Genomic DNA, 11,798 nt, shown 5'->3' with positions numbered 1-11,798 from the left:
CTATGTCTCAAAGTGAACTTTAGCTTTACACGGCAATGTTTGTGATTGTATTTTATTTTATAGGCTATGTTACATGAGGCATTTTAAGAATGTTTTCACGTCAAGCCATTTTAAGTTTGAATTGTTCCAAATTATAGCCTTATAAATTCCATTCCTGTCCATTTTTTTTTATTCCGTTGTCACTCAAGGTGCGATTTGATTGATTTTTTTTTAATTTCTTTTACCAATATTTTGCCTGCCTGTTGGATTATTCGGTATCTCTTTCTAAAGAAAAACTTGGGGCAAATCACACATTTTTGTTCAAGATTTTTTTTAATGTTCTACAAAACATTAAAAAGGACAATACAGAGAGGGTCACAGAAATCTAAACTCGGCGCTCACGCTAGAACAACATTGTAGCGTTGTCTTTAAAGTTCTTAGCATCTAAAGCAAGCAACCCAGATGTGTTACGCACACAACCGTGTCCAAATCAGGCCCAAATCAGCCAAGAGAACGGTCTCAAGAACTAAGATCTTAGACACATTATTCTCACTACTTAAAATGTCCTTCTTTCTCCTTTCTTCTGGCCCAGCATTTTAAAAGAAGGTCTCACTGTGTAGCCCAGATGGTCTTTGAACTCACAGCAATCCTCCTGCCTCAGCTTTTGTAGCACTGGGACCACAGGTGTGCTGCGCCATGCCCAATTCATCCCTGTTCTTGAACTCAATATTCTTCAGCTAGCAACATGCAGTGAAAGTTTCTCTAAGAACTTAGAAAGAAACTGGTTCTGAACTTAAAAATCAGAGTGTAGTTTTCCTGCTTCCTAGTGGCAAAGAGGAGGTGCCTTCACGCTCGACTGATTGGAAACCCATGCCTGTTCCCGCATAGGACAGAAAATAAATGATCCTGAAAGAAACAGCAGAGAGCTGATTAAGAAAACACCATGTTGATGTCAAATGAAAGAAACACAGGATGGGAAGACCATCCAGCCCAAGCTTCTATTTTCCAGACAAGAAGACAGCCCCTTTCTCAGCCTGCTGGAGCCTCAAATCACCTGTTCAGCCCAAGCTCATGGGCTGGGGTGATCTGCCCCGTGGGGTTTCCACTGTATTTGTCTCTGTGGACATGGTGTAGGTTTAGCTCCAAGCCTGTGATACGGACACACTCACTCACTAAAAGGAAGCTGCTCTAGAGTGCATCTGTAGCACGTCACATTGCTGGCGTGGAAGAGCATATGTTTGCCTATGGTGTTTCTTCTTCCTAAATTCCCAGCAGCGTGAACAGAACTTTCCTTGCCCATTTATCACATGGACTAGTCAGTCATCTTGGCTTTTGAAAAGTCAGTTTCATCTGTCCTCTATAATCACAACTGTTAATTGGGGAGTCAGTCTCACAGACCGCGGGATCCTGGAATTTTCACCAAGCCTAAAGAGGAACTGTTTCTAAAAATCCACTTTTTCTACACGGCATCATTGGGGACTGACTGTGGGGACAGGTGACTGCAGGCTCAGGCTATGCTTATGTCTGCCTTTAATCTATCTGCACTTCAGAACTTTGGTGGTAGAGTTTGAGATGGGGTTGGGAGAGTCTGGACAACTCAGCATGCAGCAAAACAGGAAAGCCAGCTGTGCTGAGCAGAGAACAGAACAGCCCTTAGCAAGGAGTCCACCCTGACAACCAGGCTGGCACGGAGGTTCTCTATAAGAAAGAAGCACACTTATCCTCGCGGAGCCCCAGATCTGAGGTCACATGCACTTCTGAAACCGAAGATGAGCTGTGCCAATCCATGTGCTATTGTTAATGCTGATGTGAGAATTTGCTCGTGCACACGTGCCTGCGTGTGCAGGCACACACACACAAGCACACAAGCACCAAGAGTCACAGCATGCCAGAAGAAAGGGGAGTGAATTCACTGTGTACACTAGGCTTTTCTCTCACCGCATACTATTCCTGGGCCACTCAAACCTAGAATGTGAATTTCTCCTGGTGTTTATCTTTGGAAGGTCCCACTCTGTGCACTTGTGCAGAGGCCTGTTGCCACTGAACTGTATTCTCAGGCTGCACAGAGGGGCAAGCTGGAGGGGAAGAAGAAGAGGAAGACTAAGCCATTGGGGGAAGTGTGTGAAGAAGGTGCTGCCTCCCTCTGGGGAAAGTCACTCATATTCCCTTGTGTACAAGTTGTAGGCCTAGGTACCTGTTGAGGAACGCTAGACTTCAGCAAAGGGTTCAACTGCAAAGGGGCTGAGACAGGAACAAGGCCCTTCCCTACACAGACTGCACTCTGAACCCGTTGCTCCCCTTCCTCACTCCGTGATATGCCCTCTGCTTACTCAGTCCGTCTGCAGGGCGCCTCATGCCAGAGTCCTGGCGGGCGGAGACAGCATGGTGGGACACACTGTGTTCATACAACCACTAGCGGCAGGGGCCACGCTCTCTGAGTCAGCTGTTGGGCACCTACGCTGGCTCCGTAGCTCAGGAGGAGCACAAGGTGCTGGGATCCATAGGGCAAGCGTTGCAGTGACACGCTGGCTTGTGCCAAACGCAGGAGAGCTGGTGAGGAAAATGTGATCTTTTTTGTAGATACCATGGAGCCTTCTTTAAGCCATAAAAGCCAATAAAGTTATATTGTTTGCAGAAAATAGACAAGACTGGAACATGTTCACAGTAAGCCGGTCTCAGAAAGGACATACTCTCTCATCGTGTTCCTGGATGTCATGTAGTGTATGGACGTATGTGTGCGGACTTAATGATGATGTAGATATGACGTTCCAGGGGAACAAAATAGGGTGGGGACAGAAGAGAATATGGTTGGTTGCATATCATATATATATATATATCATATATATATATATGATATATATATACATATACATACACACACATATATATATTACACACACACCTGTAAGGAAGAAACAAGTTTAAAATGTAACAAAAAAAATCTTTTTTAACTCTCAAACTCCAATCTCCCCTCCCTATCAAAATCTGTCGGAAACTGCCTCTGATCTTCAGTTCTCCCGACACACCTAAAAATTCTAAAGAAATTTTAGAAGTTTCACACTTACAAAAATATGCAGACCTAACCCTCATGTGCACTTCTGAGTGATTCATTTAAACCTGAAGATGGAGTCATAGGTCCGCAGAGCTAGGCAGAAAGCCCCTCATTCAAGAAACTTGGTGAGGAAGGAAGGTCTACAGCCCACTTTAGAAAGAGGACATAGTTTCTGCTCACTTGGAGAGGAAACACATCTCTGGTTAAACTAAAGCTGGGCCCAGGCTCTGCAACAGTTATCAGCGCTAATGTGAAGCCTCTGGCTGCCACCAAGCTCGCACACACTGCTGAGGCTGGATTACAGACATTTGCTCTGACCGTGTCCGCGTATTTACACAGCCCTGAAGGAATATAGACCCAAGCGCAATTCCAGGCTGCTGTTTTGCTAGCTAATGTTCTCGGGATAATTCGCAGAGACTCCCTAGAGAATGGGAGAAGCAAACAAGCTAGAAACATAAAGTTTTGAAGAGAGAAAGTTTTCTAGCAACTAGGAAAGAGGAAGCCCCTGGGCCGTAACAGAAAAATAGGAAAGCTAACTTTGTGAAAACAGGAGGAAAAGGGGTGAGAAGGAGATCATCTGTTAACAATAAGAAGCTCCCATGATAACTTTGGACATCAGCTGCTACTTAAGAAACTAGATAGAATGTCTGCCAGAAACTTTCCAAGTGAAAACAAATTCATTGGTTATTTTAATTAAAAATATGATTTCCATGCCAGGCACCGGAAGAAGCCGTAGGTCATTAATAAAGCACTTAAAGTGCATTGTTACACGGATTAATAAAGGGTGTTCATTAGCCTTGCTGACTAGGGAGTTCCCTACCAGAGATTTGTTATCCCGTATGTCTCAGTAGGAAGCCAAAGCACACAACTGCAGCATGCAGAAGAACCAGAGTGTATAGCTGTGAAAAGGTTGAAAAACAGCCGTTTTGACATCCGTCCATGGCTCTGGTAGAGAGGCTAACAGTGGGAACCAGCGTGATGAGGTGAGACCTTACAGACCTCTCATTTCAGATTGTCCTAAAGAGTTTTGACTTGTCTCAGAATGAAGGATGTCAGGACAGCCCTTAAAGATTAGCCTGCTGGTTGCATGCAGTAGCTAAAAATTCACTGGGTATTCGTGTGCCATTGTATTTTAAAAGGGTGACCTGGGGCCTGGGGCCAACGAGGTGGCTGAGCTAGGGCTCCTTGTCAGGCTTGAGCACCTGAGTGTGAACTTCGCGACGCACACTCACGTGGTGACATGGTGGAAGGAGAGAACCACCGAGTGTCTTCTCACCTCCACGATAAGTTGTGGTTCACATTCACACAGCGAATGAATGATCAAAAGTGAAATGATAGTCCAGTAGAATCTATTTTGATTTTTTTTTTGTTGTTGTTGTTCTCAAAACTGCCCGTCTCTGCCTGCTCTTCCCTGGGAGTTTCCCCAAAGGCAGGCCAGCCCTTGTTGATGGTCAGCTTTGCAAAGTGAGAACAGTGGACTTTTTAAGTGAGCAAACTGAGATTTTTCTCTGAAGATTCCATGGTAAAGCTTTGGACGGCAGGGTGCTGGGGAGAGAGTGAGCACTGATTGGAAGACTGAGTGCTAAGGTAAACCCCAGCACAGCACAGACTGAGCATTGCTGTGGGCACTGAATTAAGTGTGGCCTTCACTGGTGAAACTTTTTCCAGAAGAAAAGAGCCCTCCGACCGACTACCTCCACTCTCCAATCCTTGCAAAATACACAGTCTCTTAGGGGGGTTATTCTTTAATGACTGGTCCACTTAATCCACTTTAGCCTAGAATTTGGGGATATTTACATTCTACGTCCATTTCTTTGCCAGTGGCGTTCTGAGTTCTGCGTCCAGCACTCACACAGTGACCTCGACGTTAGAGGCACATGCTGTATTTAGGAACAAATTCAACCACTTTTTGAAATCCCATGGGAAAGAATATAACATGATTCAAAGGAAACTAAGATTACCCTAAAGGTTAATTGCAGACCAGCTAACTCCCTGACGATAATCAACTTTTGAATAAAGAATAATTTTCTCAGCTGTGTAAGAAAGTTTAAAGGTGACCATATCTGTCGCCCAGATTTCATGTTGCTTCATTTATTCTGCGAAGATACCTGAGCAGGAGGTACCCACTCTTTGAGAATAAACCACTATGTCCCCTTTCTGAGAGTGGGTGTGAGTGACGGGGCTTTTCCCCCTCTTTTATAAAAATGAATCAAACTCACAGGGGGGTCTTGTGAAGTTTTCTCTTTCACTTTTAGGAGTACAGCCTTCCCTTGTACTTAAAAAAAAAAAAATCAAAGAATAACATGTAGCCTTTCAATGTCCTAAAAGTCTGCTTTTACTTAATGAAAAAGAAAAAAAGTATCAGAAACAGTAACCCAGCCACACATCTTTCAAAGCCACACAGAGGTGGTTCCCGTCCTTTAGACAAACCCCAGAAGGAGCTGACTGAATAACTACTCAGTTGTAGACAGCCCAGTCCCTCACTGTTCTGAGAATTCCTTTGTGAGGTGAGACACTGATATCAGCACTTAGGCCCACTTTACTGGGCCAGCAGCTAGCATTCTATTTACCGCTTCCATGCCTACCCTTAGGAGTGAAAGGGCTGGCGTGAAGCCTGGCGCCACCTAAAAGAAGTTCCCAGTAACTTTGGAGAAAGTGGGAATTTTACCCTAAGGCGTACGACTGGAGGCAGAGCCTTACTCTTCATGATAAACAGAGAGTAAAGTTATTTCTATACACACTGTGTGCCCGCATGCACGCTGCTTTCATGGACGGTCCCAAAGGTATAAATTTCTGACAGACACCTCTGTAAGACTGGGACTCCCTCTTTTCTTTGGGGGACAGTTTAAATTTCTGCCCCTGATTGAAAGCCACATTCCAAGACCTGAATGCTAGAAAAACAGTTATCACCATCAATAAAAAGTTAACTCCATATGAACCACAGGAATTCGCTTATTTTGACAATGGAAACACAGTTTTTTCCCATCTGGGGGCTATATGACACCGTGAGAAATGACAGAATCGGTGTCTGCTGGCCAAGAGCACACACCTCCAAGTTCCCTTCTCAGAACTTGTGAGTCCTTGGGCTGTCTGCAGGTTTACCTACTGTGGAAATAAGAGAAGGTGGTCCATGCAGCTCAGTGTCAAGGAGATTATCCCCTGGCTCGAATCTGGGTCTTACTCTGTGTGGCACACATAGACTTTTTAAAATCTCTTCAAATATCCTTATCATTTAGCTAGTATCATTAAATAAAGTCACAAGACGCAAGCCATCTAATTATGTAGCATATAAGTTTTTTCCTTCAGCAGAATCCCTTCAACTTTGCACAAAAGAAAATTAGACGCCTTCATTTTTCAGACAAAACATCCGTGACAATTAATCATGAAGCACAAATCAAAAACGCAGCAACTGGTCCCCACTGTTTTATGCTTCCTCCAGAACTGCAGAGAATTAGATAGAAATAAATGCTCCTAGAATTTGTATCTGGAAATTGGTGCCTCTAATGATTGTGTATGAATAGAAAACAGATTTATATTGGGCATAAACATATATCCCCACCCCCATTCCCAAGATTTTCCCACCTCTTTTCTTAGGCAAAAATGAGGGTGAGCAGATTATTTCTTTGCTCACCAGATGGCCTAACTACTTAAGTTTTCCAATTAACTAGTTGATTTGAGAAATCAGAACGAGTTTGTTAATCTATTTCTCATTTATTAAGCAGGAATTCCAGAAAGTAAAAAAGAAACTTTGATAAAAAATTGTCTGTTCTAATTGTCATTTTCCTATTTTTTTTCTTTATGTACAAAGCAGAGATTCTGAACTAAGCCCTTGAAATTTTTTGTAGTTCAGCAGAAAGGAAAAAAAACCAAAAGTTAACTTTGTGATATTTTGACTTCAGAGTTGGTTTCTGCACTGAAACCCATAAAAAATGACGCAGACCATGGAGGTGCCTGTGGCCAGGCTTTCTCCATTCATTAACTCTCTAGGTGGGAAAGAATTCCCCGTTTTCATTCACACGGACATAGAGAACGGTGTCTCTGCAACTGACTGTTAGCAAAGACTCAGCAGCCTGACCCCCAACAGCCGTATTGTCACGCGCGCGTAGACCTCAGCAGTCTTTAACGAGAGTCAGAGATGTTTTCTTTATTCTATACCACCTCAGTCACAAGAGAAAACCTAACACGCCGTGCATGACAAATGCAGCCACCCAGGGTCCCGAATTCCAGGCACGAGAATGGAAAAGAGCAGTCAACAGAAATGTGCACAGACAGCGATGTACGTAATATATAAAACAGCCCAAATGCATATGTGCACAGACGGCAGTGTGTATATAATATATAAAACAGCCCAAACGCGTTCTAGTTTTAAAAGGAAGGAAAGATTAAAAATTAGAAACAATGTCTAAACAAGCACTAATATTAAGAACAGATGCTTTGAAGACAAAAACTGACCTACTGACCTAAAAATCCATTTTATAACAATTTCACAATCACACCTCTACAATTTTTTACCTTGTTTGTAAGATGCCAAAATCATGTTCTCATCTTCAACTTCAAACACTGTGTCCACATCTAATTGCCTCTGGATTAAAATGGTCTCCAGTTTTCTGAAGTCATTTGACTTTATTGCCTCCAAGAAATTTTTCTTAACTAACTTGGCAGCTCCTGCTTTGCTGCTAGGGGTGATGATGCCGTCCGTCCTCTGCGCCATGTGGAAGCTGAGCCGAGATTTACCAGGAGAGCAGCACCCAGCACACAGGCAAGCCTGCAGAGTCCACAAACTGCCGGCTAATTTTATCCCAAAGTTATGCTGATCCGTTCTATTTATATAGGGATCATTTCAAACTTCAAAATATCCTCCCAGGCTGTCACTGAGTTTTCAGGTCGTTTGAACTGCAGATGCGTAAGCAAGTCCCTTCCGCAGTGCGTGGTGTCGATGTGAGGGAAGGCTCCTATGACACATTTGCGAGCATGAGTTGTCACAATTAGTTCTTATAAGACCAAAGTGAAAGTGTAAGATTTTAAAAGCTCTAAAGCTCTTTATGTTTCCCCCTCACCAACAACATCTGGTGCCTGGCTGGAGCGCTGCTGTCTTATTCTGACTAACTAATAGCCCCAAATGAGGATTTGGTTCAGTTGTTGATACACGTGCTCCTGAAAACCTTTAATGATTTTGTGAAATGAGCCTGTAAAATTGAGCCGAATTATGCACATCTAAAAACAAACAGAAGGGTTGCCAGTAACCTAGAGTTGAAAAATTTCAATATTATGAAAAAAACAGGGTAGGCTGGTGAAGGGAGTGGGGGAGGGTCAACATTTTAGGGGGAAAAAAAGAAGCTGAAGAAACAGGACAAACAGGCGCAACAAGTGAGCTGAGCGAGTGTCCCTGAATGCTGATTTTTTATTTCTCAAGCCAGTGAGGAAAAGCTATGTTTGTTTAGACAAATTACAAATACAAATACAGACTTGATGCTACTTTTTTAATGCGAGAGGGTGGATTTGAAAATGTGTGAATCGGGTATGCAGATTGTGTGAAAAAAAATAGTGTTGGTGCTCAAATAATACAATGCATAATCAATTGACACCGTCTAACACATCCTCCTTTGTCTGTCGTGTGTGTGTGTGTGTGTGTGTGTGTGTGTGTGTGTGTTGCTGGGGATCAAACCCAGGGTGTCTCACACAGTCTTTTTTTTTTCTACTAAGCTAGCAGCATCCAATACCTCTAAAACTTTTGTTTTAAAACAGTTCAGACCTAGAAAGAGGAGCTAAATCAAGAGACAAGAGACAGAAAAAACACTGGAGCCAAATGAGCACAAAGTTAAGTAGATGGAAAATGAATCTGGGAAATTAACACTATGTAGTTACCTGGTAGATTTAAGTTCTTTTTTTCAGCTCCTCTGTGTTAGTTTTTCAACAGAAAAAGTTGAAGAGAAAGATATTTAATTCTATTTACTGATCATCATTAAAATTAGAGAACTAATAGGAAGTTCTAACTAGACTAAAAATTAGCTGTAATTTATATATTGTGAATGGATTCAGAAAAATCCTTGCAGAAAAAAAAATATAGCAATGTGAACTTTTTACATTTTCTAATGGTGCAGAAGTCTATGAACATGGTTGTCATTCGACATGCCTATATGTAACATAAATACGCAAAACTGCCCAGTCCTGAGCACACAGCTTATCAAATCATAATGACCTGAGCATTCAATACCCTGACCCACCACAGAACAAACCAAGCCCACCAGAAATCCCCATCACCCACTCCTGAAGTCAGAACACTCATACCAGCTATACCCATTGCCATGACTTCTAACACTGTCCGTTAGTTTTACGTAGTTTTCACTTTTATTTGAATTTTTAAAAGTTTGTTAATTTAAGCTTTTGCTGTGTGTGTGTTTGGGAGCAGGAGACCTGGAACCTGGAGGGAGCAGGAGAGAAGAGACTAGAAGGACTTGCTCAGCCTTGGGTTTCTTCCCCAGGGGACCGGTAACATCACTTTCTGCTTCTGATGAACTTACATTGAGACTCTTATGGAAGAGCTGCCTGAACTTAACATTTCTTCAGCAAACGCCTACTGAGTGCTACTGTAGGACCGTGACTTATCCAGGGCACTGGAAATACAGCCATGAGAGAAACAGACAAAAGTCACCACGGACGTAGACTCTTGTGTGCTAAAGGCCTGGGTGGTGCTGTGGTCTATGATTCTCCGCTGCCTGCCCAATGGATTTTTTTTTTTCACAAAGTTGCAAACTTTTAAAATTTTATACAGAATCCCTGGTTCGTGACAATTAAATAGATCTGATAACCTCTCACCATTATCTCCCATTTTACTTGGCAGTAAAATAAAGGGCAATTTAATTTTATTCCAGACAAAATATGGTCAATCTGAGCCAGATATGTAGCAGCCTCTTTAGATGAGTAGTCACCACCCTAGCTAGGAATTAACTGTGTCTTTAAGAGTTCTGACTTTCCCTGGAAAGGGACTTCCAGGAAGAAGTGATATGTGCAGAAACAATATTTAAAACACCAATATTTAACACCTAGCATAGACATTAGCATAGACGCTATGCCATAAATTACCAGTATGACCAGACCCTTGTGAGGCTGGGGAGCAAAGGAGGCCTGAATGGGCTCATTGTCTTCCGGCCCCTCATTTCTGAACTCTATGCAGTGTCTCCCGTTAACTGGGTCTTATTTGGTTTTATTCCCATTATAGCTTCCTCTGGTCATAGAATATGTGGTTCCAGTATTTGCCTCTAGTTATGAGGTCCTCATCCATGGTAGCCACATGGCTACAACCAATTCAGAAGCTGTGTGGCTTTTATCCAGAAACACTGTTGATTCTGCAGCCTCTCATCCCCAACCCATATCCGGGGATCATGAAGAACGAGGCTAGCACACTGAGGAATGTGAGCAGGAATCATTAACCCCTGGATCAACTGGTATCTCTGCTCATAATCCAGCAAGACTCCAGTCTTCCTGGCTAGAAAAAGCCAAACTGCGACTGTTAATTCCTCTGTAACTTCTGCTTTTTCTCTCGGGGTTAACTAGCCCATTGATCTCCCTCCAAAGATAGCGGGATTAGCATTGCATTGTAGAAGAAAGTCTATCATTTGACATCCTTCCCCCGCCCCCAGTTCTTGTTTGGCTTTTTAAAAAAATGCAAGTTCCTTTGGTAAAATAACTCAAAAAAAAAGTTGTTTTCTTATTGCTTCTGCTGCTGTGGCCACTCACTGTCTTTTAGCTCAGTTTGGTCCGGTGCTGAGGACGGAATGCACAGCCTCATGCATGCGAGACCACCGGAACTACACATGGCCTGCTCTCCAAACCCTTGTTCTCTTAATACCCGATTTGTAACATTTGTCTTTTTTCAAAGTTCAGTTTCATAGCTGTACAAGGTGAGTGTGTCTTTGTGAATTATTTTGAGAAAGCAAAGTTCATGTGAAGAAATACACAAAATTAAGAAAATTATTTCTACCATACCGCTAAAAGCAAATTATTGACCGGTTTATCCAAAAACCAAAGAATAAAATTTAGAGATTATTTGAATTAAAAAAAAAACAAATGATTTAATTAAATTACCCATCTAAGTCATTGTAACATATCTGAAATATGGTGACTGATGAAAGAAAGAAAGAAAGAAAGAAAGAAAGAAAGAAAGAAAGAAAGACCAACATAAGTCCTGTTGTTATCATCTAGACTTAGCTTCAAACAGCCACCCATCCCTCCGGTGACAGGAGGCCACCCTGTAAAATGGCCGTGTTTTGCGGCATCTAGTCTGGCCTGTCAGGAACCCCCCCCCCTCTTTGGCTCTGAAAATGAAAACTCACAGACAATGTATTTTTTTGTTAATATTTCATACATTCCTCAGATAGTGTCCTCTGGTCTTGATGGTAGAAAGAATTCCAACACATCAATAATGTTTAGGCAAGTGGACCCAAGGAGCCCCTTGTACTCCCTGGGGTGCTGAAGCAGGAGGCACAAAGACCTGGTTGCTTGTTTTTTCAATGACTGTATATAACACAAGCTACCCACTGTGTGTCATCTTTGGAACACAAATGGCCCCTTGGTTTATTGTGACCTCTTAAAACATGGATTTAAAACACTAGTAGGCTGCAATTGTTAAGTGCAACTACAGGGAAGAAATAAGACGCCAGACTCCTAAAACATATTTTCCAAAGCTAGAATTCCTGTGAAAAGAGAATTCCCTGGGCCCCTCTGGCTTTCCAGTCAATAAATCAGGGTACCCTTGCTATGGGCTCAC

General features: G+C 42.5%; 1 protein-coding gene across 1 annotated transcript in view; it reads right to left on the bottom strand.

Annotated features, from left to right (window-relative positions):
- Asb4 (ankyrin repeat and SOCS box containing 4) overlaps positions 1 to 8,148 on the bottom strand; it is a 41,216-nt gene extending 33,068 nt beyond the window's left edge. Inside the window, exon 1 of the mRNA XM_075953704.1 lies at positions 7,544 to 8,148. Within this exon, the coding sequence (XP_075809819.1) occupies positions 7,544 to 7,742 (199 nt within the window). The 5' untranslated portion in view covers positions 7,743 to 8,148. The remainder of the gene's footprint in view (positions 1 to 7,543) is intronic.
- Positions 8,149 to 11,798: the final 3,650 nt, after the last annotated feature.

The sequence above is a fragment of the Microtus pennsylvanicus genome, chromosome 19 (assembly GCF_037038515.1).
Source record: "Microtus pennsylvanicus isolate mMicPen1 chromosome 19, mMicPen1.hap1, whole genome shotgun sequence".
NCBI classification, from domain to species: Eukaryota; Metazoa; Chordata; class Mammalia; order Rodentia; family Cricetidae; genus Microtus; species Microtus pennsylvanicus.
The sequence above is the reverse complement of the archived record's forward strand: the minus strand, read 5'-3'. Positions and strand labels throughout refer to the sequence as shown.